The following is a 24604-nucleotide window of genomic DNA, read 5'->3' as shown; positions in this document are numbered from 1 at the left end:
TGGTAGCCAGACCTTACATTAACACTATGGTAGCCAGACCTTACATTAACACTATGGTAGCCAGACCTTACATTAACACTATGGTAGCCAGACCATACATTAACACTATGGTAGCCAGACCATACATTAACACTATGGTAGCCAGACCTTACATTAACACTATGGTAGCCAGACCTTACATTAACACACTATGGTAGCCAGACCTTACATTAACACTATGGTAGCCAGACCTTACATTAACACTATGGTAGCCAGACCTTACATTAACACTATGGTAGCCAGACCTTACATTAACACTATGGTAGCCAGACCTTACATTAACACACTATGGTAGCCAGACCTTACATTAACACACTATGGTAGCCAGACCTTACATTAACACACTATGGTAGCCAGACCTTACATTAACACTATGGTAGCCAGACCTTACATTAACACACTATGGTAGCCAGACCATACATTAACACACTATGGTAGCCAGACCTTACATTAACACTATGGTAGCCAGACCTTACATTAACACACTATGGTAGCCAGACCTTACATTAACACACTATGGTAGCCAGACCTTACATTAACACACTATGGTAGCCAGACCATACATTAACACACTATGGTAGCCAGACCATACATTAACACACTATGGTAGCCAGACCTTACATAAACACACTATGGTAGCCAGACCTTACATAAACACACTATGGTAGCCAGACCATACATTAACACTATGGTAGCCAGACCTTACATTAACACTATGGTAGCCAGACCATACATTAACACACTATGGTAGCCAGACCTTACATAAACACACTATGGTAGCCAGACCTTACATAAACACACTATGGTAGCCAGACCTTACATTAACACTATGGTAGCCAGACCTTACATTAACACTATGGTAGCCAGACCTTACATTAACACTATGGTAGCCAGACCTTACATTAACACACTATGGTAGCCAGACCTTACATTAACACTATGGTAGCCAGACCTTACATTAACACACTATGGTAGCCAGACCTTACATAAACACACTATGGTAGCCAGACCTTACATTAACACTATGGTAGCCAGACCTTACATTAACACTATGGTAGCCAGACCTTACATTAACACTATGGTAGCCAGACCTTACATTAACACACTATGGTAGCCAGACCTTACATTAACACTATGGTAGCCAGACCTTACATTAACACACTATGGTAGCCAGACCTTACATTAACACACTATGGTAGCCAGACCTTACATTAACACACTATGGTAGCCAGACCTTACATTAACACTATGGTAGCCAGACCATTCATTAACACACTATGGTAGCCAGACCTTACATTAACACTATGGTAGCCAGACCTTACATTAACACACTATGGTAGCCAGACCTTACATTAACACTATGGTAGCCAGACCATTCATTAACACACTATGGTAGCCAGACCTTACATTAACACACTATGGTAGCCAGACCTTACATAAACACTATGGTAGCCAGACCATACATTAAAACACTATGGTACCCAGACCTTACATTAACACTATGGTAGCCAGACCTTACATTAACACTATGGTAGCCAGACCTTACATTAACACTATGGTAGCCAGACCTTACATTAACACTATGGTAGCCAGACCTTACATTAACACTATGGTAGCCAGACCTTACATTAACACTATGGTAGCCAGACCTTACATTAACACTATGGTAGCCAGACCTTACATTAACACTATGGTAGCCAGACCTTACATTAACACTATGGTAGCCAGACCTTACATTAACACTATGGTAGCCAGACCTTACATTAACACTATGGTAGCTAGACCATACATTAACACTATGGTAGCCAGACCTTACATTAACACTATGGTAGCCAGATCTTACATTAACACTATGGTAGCCAGACCTTACATTAACACTATGGTAGCTAGACCTTACATTAACACTATGGTAGCTAGACCATACATTAACACTATGGTAGCCAGACCTTACATTAACACTATGGTAGTCAGACCTTACATTAACACTATGGTAGCCAGACCTTACATTAACACTATGGTAGCTAGACCATACATTAACAGAGCTCAATGTTTAACTGTGAGGCAGAACAGAGGCTTGTTTAATTTCCCCAGACACGCGTGTGTTGGGTGGACCGTCCCGGGTCAGCGCCTGGCTGTGTTGGGTGTACCGTCCCGGGTCAGCGCCTGGCTGTGTTGGGTGGACCGTCCCGGGTCAGCGCCTGGCTGTGTTGGGTGGACCGTCCCGGGTCAGCGCCTGGCTGTGTTGGGTGGACCGTCCCGGGTCAGCGCCTGGCTGTGTTGGGTGTACCGTCCCGGGTCAGCACCTGGCTGCGAGAGGCAGCGTCCAGGAAGGTCTGGGACGCTGGTACATCAACAACGTTTCGTAACATGATGTTACAAACCCTTTTTGTATTTGGACGTCAAATTTTATTATGATACCACATTACTTTTTTTTATATTACCGGGAGAACTAATATAATATTTCCTTGTCAGACACTTAATGGTTGGAGCAAGACACTTTGTCCCAGGACACGTTCATGGGGATCACCTCTGTGTCACACTACACCATCAGTGTGGCCCTCGCCAGACTACCAAACTATGAGGTGTCGTCCTCCGCCACATACTGGAGGTCCACTAGAGGATCTCCACACTAGAGGACCTCCACACTTGTGTCCTGGAGTATGCAGCTCCAGCCTGGAGTCCATACCTAATTATATACAAGGCAAAGTTAGAGAAGACTAAGAGATACGCCTCCAGACTAGTCCCAGAACTGAGAGGTATGAGCTACGTGGAAAGGCTACGGGAGCTAAACTCCACGTCCCTGGGAGACTGAAGAGACAGGGACCACGGAAACATTAGAAAGATTTTTGTCAGTGTCAGAGTAGTAAACAAATGGAATGCATTAGACAGTGATGTGGTGGAGGCTGACTCAATACACAGTTTCTAATGTAGATTTTATGTAACCCAATAGGCTCCAGAATCTGTACACCAGTTAATTGACAGTTGAGAGATGGGACCAGAGAACCAAAGCTCAACCCCCGCAAGCACAACTAAGTAAGTACACTGCATTAATCTAAACTGTATGCAAGTCAATTTGTAAAAAAATTCTCCAATTAATATAAATACAGCGCAGGGTTTACAGAAAATAAAAGCCTCCTTGTATTGGTGGTGCTGGGGCTTCAAAAGCCTATGTTTATGTGAACACAAAAGCGTACTCAAGTCAGCGCCAACCAAGACAAAAGCCCTTTTCTTGTACCAGGAAATTTTATAATTTAAATTAGATCTGCTTGCAGACGTTGCACGTCTCTTAATATATGCAATAATGAACGCTTGCAATATGTCAGGAAAACATCCCATATCCGGACAATAATGACATCTTTACTCAGACGCAAAATCAAGAAATGGTTTTCGGCAATATTATGAAAGGTTGAGTTCGGGTAAATTAGAAATGTAAATTTAGTTTTTTGGAAAGTAAGATAGAAAGTCTCCGCTCTTGAGGCAGTTCCTGGAAATTTGACTCTTCTAAATTGAGCAAAGTTCCCGCTGTTTTCATTTGAAGTTTTAGTTAATATGTATGTTAATGTTGCAGACTGAACCCCGTTACTACGGCCTGATTGATGGTGTTATCAAGGCGGCTGGGTGTGCTTCACATGGTGACAGTGCTGCAGGGTGTGCTTCACATGGTGACAGTGCTGCAGGGTGTGCTTCACATGGTGACAGTGCTACAGGGTGTGCTTCACATGGTGACAGTGCTGCAGGGTGTGCTTCACATGGTGACAGTGCTGCAGGGTGTGCTTCACATGGTGACAGTGCTGCAGGGTGTGCTTCACATGGTGACAGTGCTGCTGGGTGTGCTTCACATGGTGACAGTGCTGCAGGGTGTGCTTCACATGGTGACAGTGCTACAGGGTGTGCTTCACATGGTGACAGTGCTGCTGGGTGTGCTTCACATGGTGACAGTGCTACAGGGTGTGCTTCACATGGTGACAGTGCTGCAGGGTGTGCTTCACATGGTGACAGTGCTGCTGGGTGTGCTTCACATGGTGACAGTGCTACAGGGTGTGCTTCACATGGTGAGAGTGCTGCTGGGTGTGCTTCACATGGTGACAGTGCTGCAGGGTGTGCTTCACATGGTGACAGTGCTGCAGGGTGTGCTTCACATGGTGACAGAGCTGCAGGGTGTGCTTCACATGGTGACAGTGCTGCAGGGTGTGCTTCACATGGTGACAGTGCTGCTGGGTGTGCTTCACATGGTGACAGAGCTGCAGGGTGTGCTTCACATGGTGACAGTGCTGCAGGGTGTGCTTCACATGGTGACAGAGCTGCAGGGTGTGCTTCACATGGTGACAGTGCTGCAGGATGGGCTCCATAAAGAAGCAGGTTCAGACTAAGAAACCCTTTTAACCTTTTCCTCATCTACCAGCCTTCACGACCCCACAAAATATACTTCAGACTTCCTCCTTCCTCCGCACATTTCTCAGACTCGGCCTCTCGCAAACTTTTTCAAAATTCTCAAAGGTTCAAAACTCTCCCAAGAATCTCGTAGACTACTTCAGAGCATCGACTCCCATCACAGCAGACTCCCTCACACAGCAGACTCCCCCTCACAGCAGACTCCCATCACAGCAGACTCCCCCTCACAGCAGACTCCCATCACAGCAGAATCCTCCTCACAGCAGACTCCCTCACACAGCAGACTCCCATCACAGCAGAATCCTCCTCACAGCAGACTCCCCCTCACAGCAGACTCCCCCTCACAGCAGACTCCCCCTCACAGCAGACTCCCCCTCACATCAGACTCCCATCACAGCAGACTCTCCCTCACATCAGACTCCCATCACAGCAGACTCTCCCTCACAGCAGACTCCCTCATAGCAGACTCTCCCTCACAGCAGACTCCCTCATAGCAGACTCTCCTCACAGTAGACTCCCCCTCAAAGCAGACTCCCATCACAGCAGACTCCCCCTCACAGCAGACTCCCCCTCACAGCAGACTTCCCTCACAGCAGACTCCCATCACAGCAGACTCCCCTCACGGCAGACTTACCTCACAGCAGAGTCTCTCACAGCAGACTCCCCTCACGGCAGACTTACCTCACAGCAGACTCCCATCACAGCAGACTCCCCCTCACAGCAGACTCCCATCACAGCAGACTCCCCCTCACAGCAGACTCCCTCCCTGCAGACTGCCGTAAGCCATCGTCCTCACTGTGGAGATTAATTACATTTACAGCACAAGTTTGCGTGGTTCCAGCAATTTAGAGAATAATTACAAGTGCTGGGCTAGGAAAGTGGCAGCTCTACCATGGCTGTGTTACCATGGTTGTGTTACCATGGTTGTGCTACCATGGGTGTGTTACCATGGCTGTGCTACCATGGGTGTGTTACCATGGCTGTGCTACCATGGCTGTGCTACAATGACTGTGCTACCATGGCTGTGCTACCGTGGCTGTGCTACCATGACTGTGCTACCAAGGCTGTGCTACCATGACTGTGCTACCATGACTGTGCTACCATGGTTGTGCTACCATGGTTGTGCTACCATGCTTGTGCTACCATGACTGTGCTACCATGACTGTGCTACCATGGTTGTGCTACCATGGCTGTGCTACCATGGTTGTGCTACCATGGCTGTGCTACCATGGCTGTGCTACCATGACTGTGCTACCATGGTTGTGCTACCATGGCTGTGCTACCATGGGTGTGTTACCATGGCTGTGCTACCATGGGTGTGTTACCATGGCTGTGCTACCATGGTTGTGCTACCATGGCTGTGCTACCATGGCTGTGTTACCATGGCTGTGCTACAATGGTTGTGTTACCATGGCTGTGCTACCATGGCTGTGTTACCATGGCTGCGCTACCATGGTTGTGCTACCATGACTGTGCTACCATGGGTGTGCTACCATGGCTGTGCTACCATGACTGTGCTACCATGGCTGCACTACCATGGCTTCACAGCATCTTCAAATTGTTTTCAGGCCGGACCATGATACAATTTTGTATAATGTCTCTTTGGCTCATATAGGTACCTCACCCACTCTCCGTTCTCCGAGTATTTTGTATGTAGTGATCACGTGTTCCTAGTTAATGTTGTCTCTCTCTCTGTGACGTGAGGATCATGTTGCCTTTCCTCGTAAGTCATATCAGTGCACCAAAGAACCAATTAAAGCACCAATATAAAGCACCAATTCCGTCCGGTGCTTTAAAGTACATTAAAGAAGAAGTAAATTAAATCCTCGTCCATTAGTGTTGGGGTCGGCGTGTAACTGGCTGGGAGAGACGAGGCCTCCTCCTCCTCATGACTACATCACACACGAACTTAATGACTCTGTAATGATGATGGTTGTGTTAATGACCACACTCGAATGACCTCTTTAAATTGACGAGAAATGTTAGGCGGATATTATGGTTTCATTATATATATATATATATATATATATATATATATATATATATATATATATATATATATATATATAATTAGATCACTTTGTCGGTACTCGTGTCAGTCTCTCTCTCTCTCTCTCTCTCTCTCTCTCTCTCTCTCTCTCTCTGTCTCTCTCTCTGTCTGTCTCTCTCTCTCTCAGCAGCTAAACACACTCGCTGTATGGCTCGCTTGGTGATCTTCCATGCAGAAAGAATGACAATTTTTCTTCATGCAAATTTTACACTGGGTGAGTTCACCGGCACGAGATATTTGACTCTCCATTTGTGAGAGAACTTTCCTGCCCAGCAAAGTTGAGGGAAAACATTTGCCGAAACTTTGCCTGGCTATACAGAGGAGATTGAACCGTTATCGGCTTTGCTGAAGACTCCAAGAAACACTTTATGAAAGGTGCTTAAGGTGGATTGGTTGCTTAGGCAGGGTGGGAGAGGCGGATTATAGCCAGTAAAAATAATTATATGAAACATTTGGTGTATAAAAGAAAGCATCAACCAGAGACCTCTCTTATGGTGTTACAGGTGTGCTCAAATTTCATAGCATAAAAAGGAAAGAGAAGAAGAAAGAACTTGAGTCACTCAGTTGGTGGCAGTGTTCCAGAGGTTAGTGTAAATATATATATATGTCCCTCATGTGGAATGTCTACATAAAACGCCCTGCATGTCTTTCTGTCTAAAGCTTAAGCCTATGCTCATAACTGCACTTTGATCCTTACACACCCATGACAGGAAATACCGACTGCTACAAGACTCGTTAATCACCACGTGCACACTTGGGACATGTTGGTGACGAAGACACGCGTGAAATTATGTCAACCGACCAAATGAAGGCTGAGGAACCCGGCTCCAGGTTCCCTCCGTAACTAGCATGATGGTAACTTAGTGTTAAATGGTTTATTCCTAACGTAAAACTAATAATGACCTTATTAAATCAACCCATTTCTGAGGTCGGGGTTTATAAACGAGTTGACAGCGGGTAAAAGATCTCCTTTTCCGTGTCATTAGGACCATCAACACACATCCTGATGAGCTCACTACACGGGGGGGGGGGGGGGGGGTCAACTTAAATCGCGCAGTGTGGTTGTGCAATGGTTGCTGTGAACTGTTTATTGAGCTTCCGCCTGGATGTTGCACACGTCCCCTGGATGTTGCACACGTCCCCTGGATGTTGCACACGTCCCCCTGGATGTTGCACACTTCCGCCTGGATGTTGCACACTTCCGCCTGGATGTTGCACACGCCCCCCTGGACGTTGCACACTTCCGCCTGGATGTTGCACACTTCCGCCTGGATGTTGCACACGTCCCCCTGGATGTTGCACACTTCCGCCTGGATGTTGCACACTTCCGCCTGGATGTTGCACACGTCCTCCTGGATGTTGCACACTTCCCCCTGGATGTTGCACACGTCCCCCTGGATGTTGCACACTTCCCCCTGGATGTTGCACACTTCCCCCTGGATGTTGCACACTTCCCCCTGGATGTTGCACACTTCCACCTGGATGATGCACACTTCCCCCTGGATGTTGCACACTTCCCCCTGGATGTTGCACACTTCCACCTGGATGTTGCACACTTCCCCCTGGATGTTGCACACTTCCACCTGGATGTTGCACACTTCCCCCTGGATGTTGCACACTTCCCCCTGGATGTTGCACACTTCCCCCTGGATGTTGCACACTTCCACCTGGATGTTGCACACTTCCCCCTGGATGTTGCACACTTCCCCCTGGATGTTGCACACTTCCACCTGGATGTTGCACACTTCCACCTGGATGTTGCACACTTCCCCCTGGATGTTGCACACTTCCCCCTGGATGTTGCACACTTCCCCCTGGATGTTGCACACTTCCCCCTGGATGTTGCACACTTCCCCCTGGATGTTGCACACTTCCACCTGGATGTTGCACACTTCCGCCTGGATGTTGCACACTTCCGCCTGGATGTTGCACACTTCCCCCTGGATGTTGCGCCAGCAGCCTGGCTGTCAAGTCATTGACCGTCAACATTTACCGCATGGTAATAGCACGATAAAAATTCGGCTGAGTTAAACTGACCAGGTGGATGATGACGGCTTCTCTCTACCTTACTGATATTGCCTCGTCCATCTCTCCTGCTCCATGTTCTCTCTCTCTCTCTCTCTCTCTCTCTCTCTCTCTCTCTCTCTCTCTCTCTCTCTCTCTCTCTCTCTCTTTCTCTCTCTCCCTCTCTCTACTTCTCTCCCTCTTTCTTTCTTTCTTCGTTTACTAACGGTCGCGTTCCGTGTTCTGTACAAGTAGAAACTGTTATCGAACCTCAGCTCATCATAAGTCTCCCTCTCTCTCTCCCTCCCTCCCTCCCTCTCTCTCTCTCTCTCTCTCTCTCTCTCTCTCTCTCTCTCTCTCTCTCTCTCTCTCTCTCTCTCTCTCTCTCTCTCTCGTGTGTCCGGGAGTACTGGAGTGAGAAGGGTAACATTTTGGACGGAGTTAGTGTCTCCATCGCTGTTTTTAATTAAGCCGAGAGCTGTTATCCTCGCTCATCCCGCTTTAAATCCACACTCTCATTTTTATTGGGATTGTTTTTGTAAGTTATGTCCGACATATTTCTGCTTGGTAATACTATAGCGCGTTCGTTGTGGCGTCTGGCCCAGCCTCGTGGGCTCCAGCAGGTTGTCACACCCCTGTATGTGTGTCTTGTCTCCATCTCGTTAGTTCCCTCTCTCTGTCTCCATCTCGTTAGTTCCCTCTCTCTGTCTCCATCTCGTTAGTTCCCTCTCTCTGTCTCCATCTCGTTAGTTCCCTCTCTCTGTCTCCATCACTTGTGCCTCGTTAGTTCCCTCTCTCTGTCTCCATCACTTGTGCCTCGTTAGTTCCCTCTCTCTGTCTCCATCACTTGTGCCTCGTTAGTTTCCTCTCTCTGTCTCCATCACTACTGTCTCGTTAGTTCCCTCTCTCTGTCTCCATCACTAGTGTCTCGTTAGTTCCCTCTCTCTGTCTCCATCACTAGTGTCTCGTTAGTTCCCTCTCTCTGTCTCCATCACTAGTGTCTCATTAGTTCCCTCTCTCTGTCTCCATCACTTGTGCCTCGTTAGTTCCCTCTCTCTGTCTCCATCACTACTGTCTCGTTAGTTTCCTCTCTCTGTCTCAAAAGAACTTCTCTTGTTCACTCTCTTCATCAGTAGTAACTAGTTGCTTCTCACTGTCTCACCCGTTCTCTGTCTTTATCTCTCTTGGTTCAATGTTCATAGTTTTGAGAGACACTCGACAAAGTTTACCTCACTATAACGGTCAGTTCCCACTCGTGGGAGATAATTCCGGAAATTCTTCTCTCACTTCTTCCGTCTTAAATTACGGCTTTTAATACAGGAAGTATGTAAATTACTGCAAATGGCGATGGGTGAGAGGTTGCCTAAATTGACCTACATATTTTCAGAACATCGAAAATATGGATAATATGACTCGTGGACGTTATTTGTGAGCGGAATTCATGGTGACTTATTATTATTATTAACATCTTTATTGACAAAATTAATTACAATTTTGCCTAATCTGAGGATTTCAAATAATTTTTATTAAAGTGAGTGACTTTATCTGGTCACTTTAGATGATGTATATGCACATATCTGGACACTGTACGGTCGTCACAACCTTACCTTGAGGTTACCTTGAGGTGCTTCCGGGGCTTAGCGTCCCCGCGGCCCGGTCGTCGACCAGGCCTCCTGGTTGCCGGACTGATCAACCAGGCTGTTGGACGCGGCTGCTCGCAGCCTGACGTACGAGTCACAGCCTGGTTGATCAGGTATCCTTTGGAGGTGCTTATCCAGTTCTCTCTTGAACACTGTGAGGGGTCGGCCAGTTATGCCCCTAAACACAACACAAAATATTTCGCAATTTTCCGTTTCAACAATGGTCACACGTCCTCTGGCACGGGTATCATGGTCACACGTCCTCTGGCACGGATATCATGGTCACACGTCCTCTGGCACGGATATCATGGTCACACGTCCTCTGGCACGGATATCATGGTCACACGTCCTCTGGCACGGATATCATGGTCACACGTCCTCTGGCACGGGTATCAGGTCCCGCGCGTCCTCTGGCACGGGTATCAGGTCCCGCGCGTCCTCTGGCACGGATATCAGGTCCCGCGCGTCCTCTGGCACGGGTATCAGGTCCCGCGCGTCCTCTGGCACGGATATCAGGTCCCGCGCGTCCTCTGGCACGGGTATCAAGTCCCGCGCGTCCTCTGGCACGGATATCAGGTCCCGCGCGTCCTCTGGCACGGGTATCAGGTCCCGCGCGTCCTCTGGCACGGGTATCAGGTCCCGCACGTCCTCTGGCACGGGTATCAGGTCCCGCGCTTCTGGGGTAAGAGAACAAAAGGCCTGTCAGGAAATTCTATATTGTATGTCGTTAATATATTTCCTCATACATATTTATAACTCCTGTTTACACTCATGGACATGTATTTCGATAATTAAATTTAGGAGACTTCTTTCAGGGGGTGAGAGTTGGGGCGCCTCACCCCTCCTGAGGCATAACACTGTGCCAGGTAAGTTACGGGCTCACCATAGCCCGTGCTACTTGAACCAGAGCCACATAGAACCAGAGCGATGTGGTGGTCGGACACCCGTAACACGATATCACATGCAGACATGACCCAACGGGTTAAGTATATGTCTTTAAAAAGCTTCGAGGCTGGATCCAAGAACTGAAGCTCAACACTCTCCGGCACAGCCGAGTGCAGCCCGCCCTGCTAAAGTTTCCCAACGCCAAGAAAACGGTCAATTTAAAGTGTCCTCTCCTAACCTACCAGCGGACCCAAAACAGAAAACGGGACAGTACGTCACTTTCGGCAGCCGCTTCCATTTTCTAGTACGACTATTTTTGGTCTTGTGTAACGCATACGATCGAAAAGCGACGTTCTGTGTAAGAGGACAGGTTGACCGGAGTGCATAAATATCCGTTATTATTTGTTAACGTGACCAGAAGAGTGAGGTCTGGCTCACATTGCTGCTGTTACAGTCCCGCCCCCCCCTGTCTGGTGGTCCCCCCTCCCCCCTCAGTCCTTAGTACACTCAGACCTAATAATCCCCCCCCCCCCTCCGTCCCATCCCCCCCCTCTATCTAACCCTAACACACTCCTGCCCCTCCGTCCAATCCCTTCCTCGTCACCATCCCTTCCATTCCCACCTCCCCATTACACTTCTCCTCCCCCCCTCCTCCTGTCACCACACTTTCCCTTACCCACTTTCTCTGCCCCTCGAGAACATCCGTTCCATTACCCACTTCCCCTCCATCTCATCACACAATTTCCCTTACCCACTTCCTTCTTCCCTCACACCGGCCTCTTCCCTCACCCCTGCCCTAGTTCCCACTCCCTCTCCTGCCTTACCTGTATCTGTACACAAGACACGTGTAAGCGGGTCAGAAGTGCATTTCACCTTTGTAAACGCACATTAATGACACTATGTAAAAAGACCCCCCTGGAACACTGTTTATGTGGGACAGACGTAAATCTGTGTATTTCTGTATGTTGGTTAGATTAGCATTTTAAAAGCACTACAATCACCTTCTGTGGTTGATTGTTAAATAAATCACTGAGTTGTATGTTTAACAGATCTCTAACCCTGTCCATGGAGGACAGAAGACAAAATATATATGTTGGTTAGCATTGTAAATGTGTGGCCACGTCTGTGGCAGAGAACAAAATGCCCCTACCCCATACCCACTCTCCCTCCTACCATGCCCATGCCCCCTCCCATACCCAGTCCCCTTGCCACCCCGTCTAGGGGTACACTGCCACAAACACTGCCATGAAACAAGCACAAAAAGTATCAATTTGATAGAAAAGTTATCAACTTTCATGAAAATATTTCATTTTTTTCCGGTACAATATCAGGGTGTTCTCCTCCCTGTCCCCTGGTGGTGGTGGTGGTGGTGTGTGTATCTGTACTCACCTACTCACCTATTTGTGCTTGCGGGGGTCGAGCTTTGGCTCTTTGGTCCCGCCTCTCAACCGTCAATCAACTGGTGTACAGATACTTGAGCCTACTGGGCTCTATCATATCTACACTTAAAACTGTGTATGGAGTCAGTCTCCACCACATCACTGCCTAATGCATTCCATCCGTTAACTACTCTGACACTGAAAAAGTTCCTTCTAACGTTCCTGTGGCTCATGTGGGTACTCAGTTTCCACCTGTGTCCCCTTGTTCGCGTCCCACCAGTGTTGAATAGTTTATCCTTGTTTACCCGGTCGATTCCCCTGAGGATTTTGTAGGTTGTGATCATGTCTCCCCTTACTCTTCTGTCTTCCAGTGTCGTAAGGTGCATTTCCCGCAGCCTTTCCTCGTAACTCATGCCTCTTAGTTGTGGGACTAGTTTAGTGGCATACCTTTGGACTTTGTCTAGCTTCGTCTTGTGCTTGACAAGGTATGGGCTCCATGCTGGGGCCGCATACTCCAGGATTGGTCTTACATATGTGGTGTACAAGATTCTGAATGATTCCTTACACAGGTTCCTGAACGCTGTTCAGATGTTAGCCAGCCTCGCATATGCCGCAGACGTTATTCTTTTTATGTGGGCTTCAGGAGACAGGTTTGGTGTAATATCAACTCCTAGATCTTTCTCTCTGTCCGTTTCATTAAGTACTTCATCTCTTATTCTGTATCCTGTGTCTGGGCTCCTGTTTCCACTGCCTAGTTTCATTACTTTGCATTTACTCGGGTTGAACTTCAACAGCCATTTGTTGGACCATTAACTCAGTCTGTCCAGGTCATCTTGTAGCCTCCTACTATCGTCCTCAGTTTCAATCCTCCTCATAATTTTTGCATCATCGGCAAACATTGAGAGAAACGATTCTATACCCTCTGGGAGATCATTCACATATATCAGAAACAGTATAGGTCCAAGGAGTGACCCCTGCGGGACTCCACTCGTAACGTCTCGCCAATCTGAGACCTCACCCCTCACACAGACTCGGTGTCTCCTGTTGCTTAGGTACTCCTTTAACCAATGGAGTACCTTCCCTTTCACTCTAGCCTGCATCTCCAGCTTTTTCACTAGCCTCTTGTGTGGCACTGTATCAAAGGCTTTCTGACAATCCAAAAATATGCAGTCTGCCCACCCTTCTCTTTCTTGCCTTATTTTTGTTGCCTTGTTGTGTGTGGTGTGTGTGTGTGTGTGTGTGTGTGTGTGTGTGTGTGTGTGTGTGTGTGTGTGTGTGTGTGTGTGTGTGTGTGTGTGTGTGTGTGTGGTGGTGTGTGCTGTGGTGTCTGGTGGTGGTGGTGTGTGTGGTAGCGGTGTGTGGTGGTGTGTGGTGTGTATGGTGGTGTGTGGTGGTGGTGAGTATGGTGTGTGTGGTGGCGGTGGTGGTGTGTGTTGGTGATTTCGGCGCCATGTATGGACCTGCACTCCAACAACGCCATCTGTTGGCGGTGGTGTAGAGTCAGTGAACGGACAATCTTAAAAATAAATGTAGTAGAAAAAAACGTAATTCCTGAGTCCTTATGCTACAGTCGGCGTCCAAGAGCACAAGTTCGATCCTGGAGCCTCAAATAAGTGAGAAGAAATACAGCAAATTCATGTGGACGTGAGGGACCAGAAGGTGTGTAGAGTGTGCAGGTTCCTGAGCTGGCTGGCGAGGGAGGTGTGGAGGGCGAGGCGTGAGCAAGCTTGATGTTATCAACAGCAAGTGAAAGGGTCTCGGGGAAGGAAATAAATGTTGGGAGCTGAGGTGTCATTCAGGCGTACAGAGGACGCTCGTGATCGAGTTAGTACTGGTGGAGTTTGTGTTCTTTAGAGTGAAGTGTTGGTGGTGTTGCGTGTGCTGGTGTGGTGTGGTGTTGCGTGTGGTGGTGTTGCGTGTGCTGGTGTGGTGTGGTGTTGCGTGTGCTGGTGTGGTGTGGTGTGGCGTGTGCTGGTGTGGTGTGGCGTGTGGTGGTGTTGCGTGAGCTGGTGTGGTGTTGCGTGTGGTGCTGGTGTGGTGTGGTGTGGCGTGTGCTGGTGTGGTGTGGTGTGGCGTGTGCTGGTGTGGTGTGGCGTGTGCTGGTGTGGTGTGGTGTGGCGTGTGGTGGTGTTGCGTGTGCTGGTGTGGTGTTGCGTGTGGTGCTGGTGTGGTGTGGCGTGTGCTGGTGTGGTGTGGCGTGTGCTGGTGTGGTGTGGCGTGTGGTGGTGTGGTGTGGTGTGGTGTTGCGTGTGGTGGCGTGGTGTGGCGTGTGGTGGTGTTGCGTGTGCTGGTGTGGTGTGGTGTTGCGTGTGCTGGTGTGGTGTTGCGTGTGCTGGTGTGGTGTTGCGTGTGCTGGTGTGGTGTGGTGTGGCGTGTGCTGTGGCGTGTGGTGGTGTGGTGTGGTGTTGCGTGTGGTGGCGTGGTGTGGCGTGTGGTGGTGTTGCGTGTGCTGGTGTGGTGTGGTGTGGTGTTGCGTGTGCTGGTGTGGTGTGGTGTGGCGTGTGCTGGTGTGGTGTGGGGTGTGGTGGTGTGGTGTGGTGTGGTGTTGCGTGTGGTGGCGTGGTGTGGCGTGTGGTGGTGTTGCGTGTGCTGGTGTGGTGTGGTGTGTGCTGGTGTGGTGTGGTGTTGCGTGTGCTGGTGTGGTGTGGTGTGGTGTGGTGTGGCGTGTGCTGGTGTGGTGTGGTGTGGCGTGTGCTGGTGTGGTGTGGCGTGTGCTGGTGTGTTGTGGCGTGTGCTGGTGTGGTGTGGCGTGTGCTGGTGTGATAGAAGGGTGTGGGGGGGAGGTGTATAAGAGAGGGGCAGGCGGTGATGTGGTGTATGGTGGCAGTGATGTGGAAGTGGTGTGTTGTGTAGCGTGAGATAAAAGTGTGAAGAGATTGCTGCACTTTTGAAGTACAGGATAAAACATAGAGCGTGAATCGTGTTGATGGTAAAGTTGGGTGTTGTAGGGGGGACTTGTGGTGGCCGCTGGCACCTGACTGGGTACAGATATACAGGACGGGACAATAACAAAGGCATACAGATAGCAACAGGCTTCCCAAAAGAACCACAGGGATAATAAACAGATATTCGTTGTCACAGAATTAAAGATATCTATCTATGTAAAAGAGACTCTATTGATCAATCTATCTATCCGTTTGTCTGCCAATTTGTTTCTCTGTCCAAGGTTAGAGGCCAGACATTAGGGGCTAGCCTCACCCCAGCTTTGCAGGGAGAATGGTCTGGGATACAGGACGAACATAAGCGGCCCGTGATCGGTGTTGGTGTCACTATTAAGCGGGTACGAGGGTCGGGGTAACCAGTGACTCCTGTTACCCACATGACTGGTCTAGTCCCTAGATTTCTTCACTAGAAACGATCGAGAATTCACTCTTCAAGCAATCGAAAACTTCTCTTGGAAGATCGACAGCAAGAACCTCATACTCCCAATTATAAATGACCAAATTGATGCACAGAGTAAAGGGTCTCGAATCTCCTTTGTATGGATACCTTCACACATAAATATAACCCATCATAATGAGACAGACATTGCAGCCAAATTAGCGTGTAACAAGTTTGAAGTTGAATTAGATCTAGGTATCCCCATCTCTGCTGTCAAAACTGTATTGGTCCAAACATTCTGATCTGATAGGAAAGAACTTACTAACTCCCAACGACCTGAAAGTACTAGTATAAAAAGCTATGATTTGTTCAGATCTGAAACCTACATCTATGGACAGCACAAAACGTCCACTAGACTGTGCGACACAGTGGTTGCAAGGATCAGGTTGGGTTACCGTTACCTGTAGCAGGTGGCTGCAGGTGACGGGTCTCCCAATCCTGAGCACTCCAGTTGCAAACTCTGTGAGCAGGAACTACGGCATGATCTCCCGCACTACATCACTGAATGCCAAGTTATTAGACCTTTCAGACCAGTTGGCATGAGGTACCTGGAGCTTTGCAATTACTTTATTCACTCTCGTATTCTTGAAGATATGCTCACAGTATACCCAAAATTTGCTAGTGCAGGCTATTAAACACATGGCTCTGTATGACTAACCATCCTGCGAGATGGGGACTTGTATTACCACTGCTACCTTATTCACTCTTGTGGTGTTGATATCCTCAAAATGCATCCGGAGTCTGCCAGTGCAGACCGCTTATCACATGCCTCTGTATGACTAACCATCCTGTGTGATGGGGATTTTTTTAGCATCACCTAGTTAGCTTTTTTGACACACTGTACTCCAATTCATATAGTCTAGGGTAGCTGCACTAATGCAGATGTACCTAATATGTTGATAAAAAAAAAAAAGAATTCAGTATTACATTTTTCTGAGCCAGAGAAAAATCGGAGAGAAAGAGGTAATGTTAGGGGAGAGGGAAGGAGACGGGGAGATAAGTGCAGAGGGGAGCAGTGAGGGAGAGAGGGTAGACTGGGAAAGAGGGCAGAGAGAGAAAGGAGAGGGGTGAGAGGGGAAGAGTGGGAAACATGGGGAGAAAGTTGGAGATGGGAAGAGAGTGGGATAGTGAAACAGCAGAGAAAGGTGAAGAGAGCAAGGAAGGGGGGGTGTGACCCCCACCTCCCCCATAGTCTATATCTATAAAGGACACTGTGTGTGTGTGTGTGTGTGTGTGTGTGTGTGTGTGTGTGTGTGTGTGTGTGTGTGTGTGTGTGTGTGTGTGTGTGTGTGTGTGTGTGTGTCTGTTTGTCTGTCAGACATTGCGAGGAAACAGGGAAAGGACAAGAGTAGTGAGGGAGGAGATGGGGTGGTGCAGACCAGGGAAAGAGATGCGTGTGCTGGTTGGGAGATGGGAAGGGCATGTGTGGGCAGGGATGGAGGAGACGAGGGGGGGGGGGGGGGGAGACGGTGCGTGTGTGTGCTAGAAGGGAGGTAATGGGACAAGGGTCTGTTTGAGGTGCAAGGATATGGGGAGAGTATGTGGGTGGACATGTGGGAGAGGGATACTGGGAGGGTGTGAGGGGAGATTGAAGATGTTTTCAGTGATGAAACAGTGTGCACTGAAGACTGTGACAGCAATGTAGGGAGATGGGGAGGATGTGTGTGTGTGTGTGAAGAGAGACAGGGAACATGTGTGTCTACGTGTGTGGAGGAGACCTGGCTACCGGGTCGTCCTGGGCACCACCGGGTACGTCATCTAGTATATCCATGAAGGAGAATGTCTGTCTGAGATTGGAGCCAGGCACTTGGGGTTAACTTCACCAGCTACGACATGGTCAAAAGGAGTTGAAACTGAAGTTCTACTGAACTTACTGGATCCTGCAGCCTCTCCGAGGCACAAGCCAGTGATTTCTGTGTGTAATGAAGTAAGAGCGACGAGGGAGAACGGTCTATTGACATAGCTCGAGTGCATGGGGGAGTTGTGTAAAACCCTGGTTTGTGTCTCGGAGAGGCTGCAAGATCCAGTAAGTTCAGTAGAACTTCAGTTTCAACTCCTTTTGACCATGTCGTAGCTCAGTCGATTAAGGCAGCGTCTGGGATGCTCCCGGACGCAGGTTTGAATCCTCCTCACGGCCCTTGTGGATTTGTTCATTTGATGCATCACGTTAGTGTGATTTCTGTGTGTAATATATATATACACTCTGGCTGCCAGTCCCCAACACAATGAATTATTATTATTATTATTAATTATATACATGTTAGGCCTGTATTGAGGTTCCCCCCCCCCCCAAAGCCCCAAAGGATACAGCCTCACAACAAGCTAACTAACTCCTGAGTAGCTATAGTTACTGCTAGGTGAACAGAGGCAGTAGGTGATAGTAAATGCTTCCAAGCATTCCTGTCCCACCCAGGATCATCACCTACTCTCATATTTCAAGTTCACCAGTTTTTATTTACTTAATAACTACTGGAATAATATCTTGCTGTTATAAATCTAAATATAATATAAAAAACACATTTTCTACAAGTTTCAAGCAGAGAATGCATATATAGCTAACCTGAAGGACTCCTCCTTGATGAAACTCGCCAGCAAAAAATTTTGTTTATATTAAAATCGATCCTCCGGTTTGTGTAGTAAAGAAAAACTGAGTTGTATCCAGTTTACGTAAAGCTACGACTGGCCTGGAGCTGTCGTAGTGCGACGCGGTGTACTTAGGAAGATTTTCCTTCTTAAATGCCTACCTGAATCCCGACGTAGCCACCACGAAGATGGTAAGAGCAAAAACGTTCCTAAGTACTTGCGTAACTGATTCGTGAATCTGGCTCCAGGTATTTAGGTATAATAAAAATGAAGACCTTAAACAAAATACAGGGTAGAAAACACAATCAAATCTGTCTATAGTAGAAAAGCAACATGTAAAGGGTCTGGGAATAATGATGTTTGACGACTTAACGTTTAGGGATCATAACCAAGCGAATATAGCATCAGCCAGAAAAATGATAGGTTGGATTACGAGAACCTTCAAATTCAAGTTCACATCACAAAACTCATACTATTCAAATCACTTGTGCTGTCCCATGTTGAGTACTGGTCAATGCTTACTTTCCCCTTCAGAGCAGGTGAGACTGCCGAAAGAAAAGGAATCAGAGAATATATATGGCACACATTGACACGATAAAACTCCTTAACTATTGAAATTGTCTCAAAGTTCGCACAATGTACAATCGAGAAAGGGGACGAGTGCGATATCAAATAATATACACATTGAAAATACTGGAGGGTCAGGTCCCAAATTTACAAAGTAAAATAACAACATACTGGAGTGAACAAAATAAAGGGAAATACAGAATAGTGCCAGTGAAGAGTAGAGGTGCTAGAACAACAATTGGAGAACACTGTATGGACATCAGAGGTCCACGGTTGTTTAATATCCTCTCAAGAAGTATAAGAAATATTGTCAGAAGAAAAGGGGAATTCTTAAAGAAAAAACTGGATAATTTTCTGCTAGATGTTGCTGACTAACCGGGCTGTGATGGATATGTGGGCCTGCGAGCCGTTGCAAGCAATAGCCTGTTGGACCAAGCTCTCACAAGTCAAGCCTGGCTCCGAGGCCGGAGTAGAAGAACTCCCAGAACCTCTTCCAGGTATAATCCAGGTGAAGAGGAAAGGTGGTGAATGTCGGAAATTTCCGACAACACTTATTAACCTTTACTACCAATCTCAATAAAATTATTTTAGTCATACATAAAGAGATAAAACACCTCGTGATTTTCTCTAGAAAAGGAGAATTTTAAATTGTGCGTCGATTACATCTCGTTCCAAAATGATATTAATATTAAAATCTTCAGTCAGATGGCTGTATTTAATAAAAAAAAACTTCCCTGTAACAAACAATTATCAGAAATCAAATATACTAAATAAAACTATTTATCCAGAAATAAAAAGCGAACCGTTCTGGAGGTGTCCAGAGCGGGAGGGAGGAGGAGGAGGAGGAGGAGGAGGAGCCATTGCACCCGGGGAGAGACAAGAGTCATGGTGCCAGCCAAGTTGCTGAACACCTGGACCTAGATTCACGAAGCTCCATGTATTTCTTCGTATGTGTGCTACGAAGGTTTCTAAGTACCGGCTAAGAACGCACTAAAGGGCGAATCAGAAATGTATACTTACGAAGATTTTTAAGTAGTTCACTTCGGTCTCACTAGGTGTCACTAGGGCTTTTAGTTTGGCCAATCAGAGAGAAGGAAACATTTTTCATCTGGCATATCGGAGCTTATCCATGATCACTTGCCACTTATTTTCGTCGAATTTTCTTATAAAATTAGTATATTTCGAAGTAAAATTATGTTTTTTCAACTTCTACAGTCAGCACCGACATTGTAGTAAACAAATATGTTAAATTTTTTGTTTACCTACGTAATTCTAAGAGATAGTGTGTAGCTTTCCTTGTCGCTCCCAAGATTTGAGAAGCGATGGTATTTATTTACGTATATATTTACCTAAATTTACTCAAGGACCACTAACTGTCTAGTGGCCTCGACGAGGACAAAAAGATGGAGGCTTGTTAAGTCCCGCTAATTGTCCTAATGATATTTTCTAGATGGATTTTGGCCTTTACGGCTTCAGCGGGTAGGCGGTTCCATGGGGGTTATAACCCTCTGCGTGAAAAAAACCTGTTTTCGGTCCTATTTAAGAGGACATACTCTCCAACACTATTACTGTGATTGCCCTGTTATCAGTGACTTCATACCAAATGGTATGAGGTACTTTGAGCTCTATAATTACATCATACACTCAGGAATATTGAAAGATATTCTTGTGCTGTACCCAGATTTTACTTGTGTAGGCTAATAGATCAGCCTTACATTTCTTGTTCTCTCCTGATTCCATGTATGACTGGCCGTCCTGTGAGATGGGGGATGTCGGATGAGCTTGTAGCTGGTTTTTGATCTACACTGTGTGGTCCTTCATACAGAATAGGGAAGCAGCACATTGCTGTCTATACCTAAGCTTGTTAAAAAAATACATTGTTTAAGAGGAGTCTTGTAGAAACTGGTAAGAGTAATTATAATATAATGTTTCCATGATTCAGTGTTTACCTCTTGTAAAAATCTTGAAGTTTTTGCTTAGTCCGAGTTCATTTGATTTTGTATTGAGGCTGGTATTTTCTCCCCTGATTCCATGTATGACAAACCATCCTGTGATATGGGAGTACAGTATTAGATGAACTTATAGCTAGTTTTTTTTTATCTACACTGGGTAATCAAAAAAAACAAAAACTGGGTAATCTTTCATATAGAATAGAGTAGCAGCACATTCCTGTGTATACCTAAGCTTCTTAATAAAACAAATCAGTAATAAAGGTTTTAAATTATAGTTTGTATTCTTACCAGTACTATCCTTATTAAATCATGTTACCCATGGATCATTAAGATCTCTCGTTGATATGTAATATTCATATTTATTTTGCATCATTCATTATATTATTCATTATGTCTCAATTTTTTACTTCTTTGGATATACAGTACAAAAGATAGTTTAAACAACCCATAAATATTTGTTGCATTATATTGTTTATTTAAATAACTGGATCAATATTTTTACAGCTGACAGGATTTGTTTTACTCACAGGTGCATTATCTGTTAAAAAATTGGTTTATCGTTACACACAATGCTGCTACATAGCCTTTCCGGCTTGGTGTCTTCTTTTGATAATTACATACTTATTGTTACACACAGCCAAATTGTGTAACAGGAAGAGGTCTTTGACCTCTGCTTCCCTCTCTCTTTTTTAACAGGCTATAATAGTCCATTTAGTTATATTTATAGGTTTAAGTATTCAATGAGAGAAGTTTTTGAAATTTTTACCCTTATCCTTACCTAAGATCATTTGTGGAGCATATTTTTCTTGTATGTCTCACCCATATTTAATTTAAAAATAAAATCAAACAAAATAAATTAAAAATGGGTATGTATAACTAAGGTACGCCCCCTAGCTATACTTATTACTAGGTGAACAGGGGCATTTGGTGATAGAAATGTTTCCACCAGCCTAGGTTCATCACCTCTTATTTCATGTTCACTAGTGTTTATTTACTTAATAACTACTGGTATAATATTTTGCTATTATAAAACTAATTCTAATATCATAAAAGACATATTTACTACAAGTTTCAAGCAGAGAATGCATAAATAATTAACATGAAGGACTCCATCTGGATGAAACTCACCAGCTAAAGTGTTTGTTTATAAGAAAATCTATCCTCCGTGTTGTGTAGTAGAGAAAAATTGAGTTATATCCAAGTTATGTAAAGCTACGAATGGTCCAGAGCGTCCTTAAATCGAGGCAGTGTACTTACGAAGATTTTCCTTCTTAAATGCCTACCTGAATACCGACGTAGCCGCTACGAAGACGCTTAGAAGAAAAACATTCGTAAGTACGTACGTAACTGCTTGGCGAATCTGGCCCCTGATCCTGTACATCACAGTGTACCGCTGGAATTATTATCCAACAATTAAGAAAGGACGTCTTCGACCACGACAGGAACAGGAAAGTACTCATTGTTTCCCTCTATTACCCATTAACTATTTTATAGTCATAAATGTCAAGTCTTATGGTGATAGGTAGTGACGAGGCACAACTCTCGGCCCTGTGGGGTTAAGTCTTATATTAACTCTAACACATTGAGTTTAAGACTGTATAATACTAAAATAATAACAAATCAATGCGGTGCTTGGATACATCTAAACACTTGGGCAGGCTGGCGTCGGGACTACACTAGAAGTGGGATATTGTCATTTATGTTGAGACGACGCCATGGTGTCGCCATTGTTGTAACAGAGACGGGCCACATGTACACACTTGGCAGCAGAAGCGGGCCACACGTACCACTGGCAGCAGAGGTGGCCCACGTGTACCACACTTGCCAACAGAGGCGGGCCACGTGTACACACCTGGCAACAAACGCAGGCCACGTCTACCACACCTGGCTCCTATGATCTCACAAGTCATCTAGTCAGATAATCTCACAAGTCATCTAGTGAGATAAGACTGATGACAATTTTATAATCACTAACCAATTTATTGAATACTAACAATTTATTTTCAATGTAATTACTTAAATTTAATCAACCATTTATTTTCGGTGTGATTATAACCTGAATATATATAACCCCTCCCAGGTTTATGTGAAGGCATTTACTGGTGATATTAAATCACACACACACACATTCCACCTTGAAATTATAAATAAGTAACAAAATATATTTAAATACAGAGCTTTAAATTAATCAAAAGTTGAATAAATTAATCACCTGTAGGTGGTGAAGGGCAGGGAGGGTAGTGAGGTGTAAGTCTGTGAAGGGAAAGGAAGGTAATGAAAGGTAGGGAAGATGGTGAGGGGTAAGGAAGATAGTGAAGGGTAGTGAAGGCAGTAAAAGACAGGGAAGTTAGTGAAGGGCTACGGGAAGTGGTGATGGAGGGTGGGGGGGGGGGAGGGGACGGTAGTGAAGGAGAGGAAAGGTGGAGAAGCTGAGAGAGAGAAGCTTGAAGGGAAACAAAAGGTTGCTGAGGGGTCTGGAAAGTAGGGAATGTGGGTAAAGGGGCCAGAGTAGGTAATGAAGGACAGGCAAAGTGGTTAACGGTAGGAGAGAGAGATAAGATGGTGAGGGGGGGAGAAGTAAGGTGAAGTTAATGAAGGGTAGGGAAGATGGTCAAAGGGGAGGGAAGTTTGTAGATTTGGGACCCAGCGGTGCCCGGGTGGTGATGGTGGCTACAGGGACGAAGTCAATATTTAATGTAGATGGTGGTGTGTAGTGTAGATGGTGGTGTGTAGTGTAGATGGTGGTGTGTAGTGTAGATGGTGGTGTGTAGTGTAGATGGTGGTGTGTAGTGTAGATGGTGGTGTGTAGTGTAGATGGTGGTGTGTAGTGTAGATGGTGGTGTGTAGTGTAGATGGTCGTGTGTAGTGTAGATGGTCGTGTGTAGTGTAGATGGTGGTGTGTAGTGTAGATGGTGGTGTGTAGTGTAGATGGTGGTGTGTAGTGTAGATGGTGGTGTGTAGTGTAGATGGTGGTGTGTAGTGTAGATGGTGGTGTGTAGTGTAGATGGTGGTGTGTAGTGTAGATGGTGGTGTGTAGTGTAGATGGTGGTGTGTAGTGTAGATGGTGGTGTGTAGTGTAGATGGTGGTGTGTAGTGTAGATGGTGGTGTGTAGTGTAGATGGTCGTGTGTAGTGTAGATGGTGGTGTGTAGTGTAGATGGTGGTGTGTAGTGTAGATGGTCGTGTGTAGTGTAGATGGTGGTGTGTAGTGTTGATGGTGGTGTGTAGTGTAGATGGTGGTGTGTAGTGTAGATGGTGGTGTGTAGTGTAGATGGTGGTGTGTAGTGTAGATGGTGGTGTGTAGTGTAGATGGTGGTGTGTAGTGTTGATGGTGGTGTGTAGTGTAGATGGTGGTGTGTAGTGTAGATGGTGGTGTGTAGTGTAGATGGTGGTGTGTAGTGTAGATGGTGGTGTGTAGTGTAGATGGTGGTGTGTAGTGTAGATGGTGGTGTGTAGTGTAGATGGTCGTGTGTAGTGTAGATGGGTGGTGTGTAGTGTAGATTGGTGGTGTGTAGTGTAGATGGTCGTGTGTAGTGTAGATGGTCGTGTGTAGTGTAGATGGTCGTGTGTAGTGTAGATGGTCGTGTGTAGTGTAGATGGTCGTGTGTAGTGTAGATGGTCGTGTGTAGTGTAGATGGTCGTGTGTAGTGTAGATGGTCGTGTGTAGTGTAGATGGTCGTGTGTAGTGTAGATGGTCGTGTGTAGTGTAGATGGTCGTGTGTAGTGTAGATGG

General features: G+C 46.2%; 1 protein-coding gene across 1 annotated transcript; it reads left to right on the top strand.

Moving 5' to 3' along the window:
- Nucleotides 1-7587: 7587 nt before the first annotated feature.
- On the top strand, nt 7588-8460 carry LOC138367679 (uncharacterized). Its single transcript, XM_069329642.1, has one exon. It carries the CDS (start codon nt 7588-7590, stop codon nt 8458-8460), a length of 873 nt encoding a protein of 290 aa, XP_069185743.1.
- Nucleotides 8461-24604: the final 16144 nt, after the last annotated feature.

The sequence above is a fragment of the Procambarus clarkii genome, chromosome 23, assembly GCF_040958095.1.
Source record: "Procambarus clarkii isolate CNS0578487 chromosome 23, FALCON_Pclarkii_2.0, whole genome shotgun sequence".
NCBI lineage: Eukaryota > Metazoa > Arthropoda > Malacostraca > Decapoda > Cambaridae > Procambarus > Procambarus clarkii.
Note: the sequence above shows the minus strand (reverse complement) of the source record. Positions and strands in the feature narration are given on the sequence as shown.

Excerpts from the sequence above, each read along its gene's own strand:
- LOC138367679 (XM_069329642.1), top strand. The coding sequence starts at position 7,588 with ATGTTGCACACGTCCCCTGGATGTTGCACACGTCCCCTGGATGTTGCA.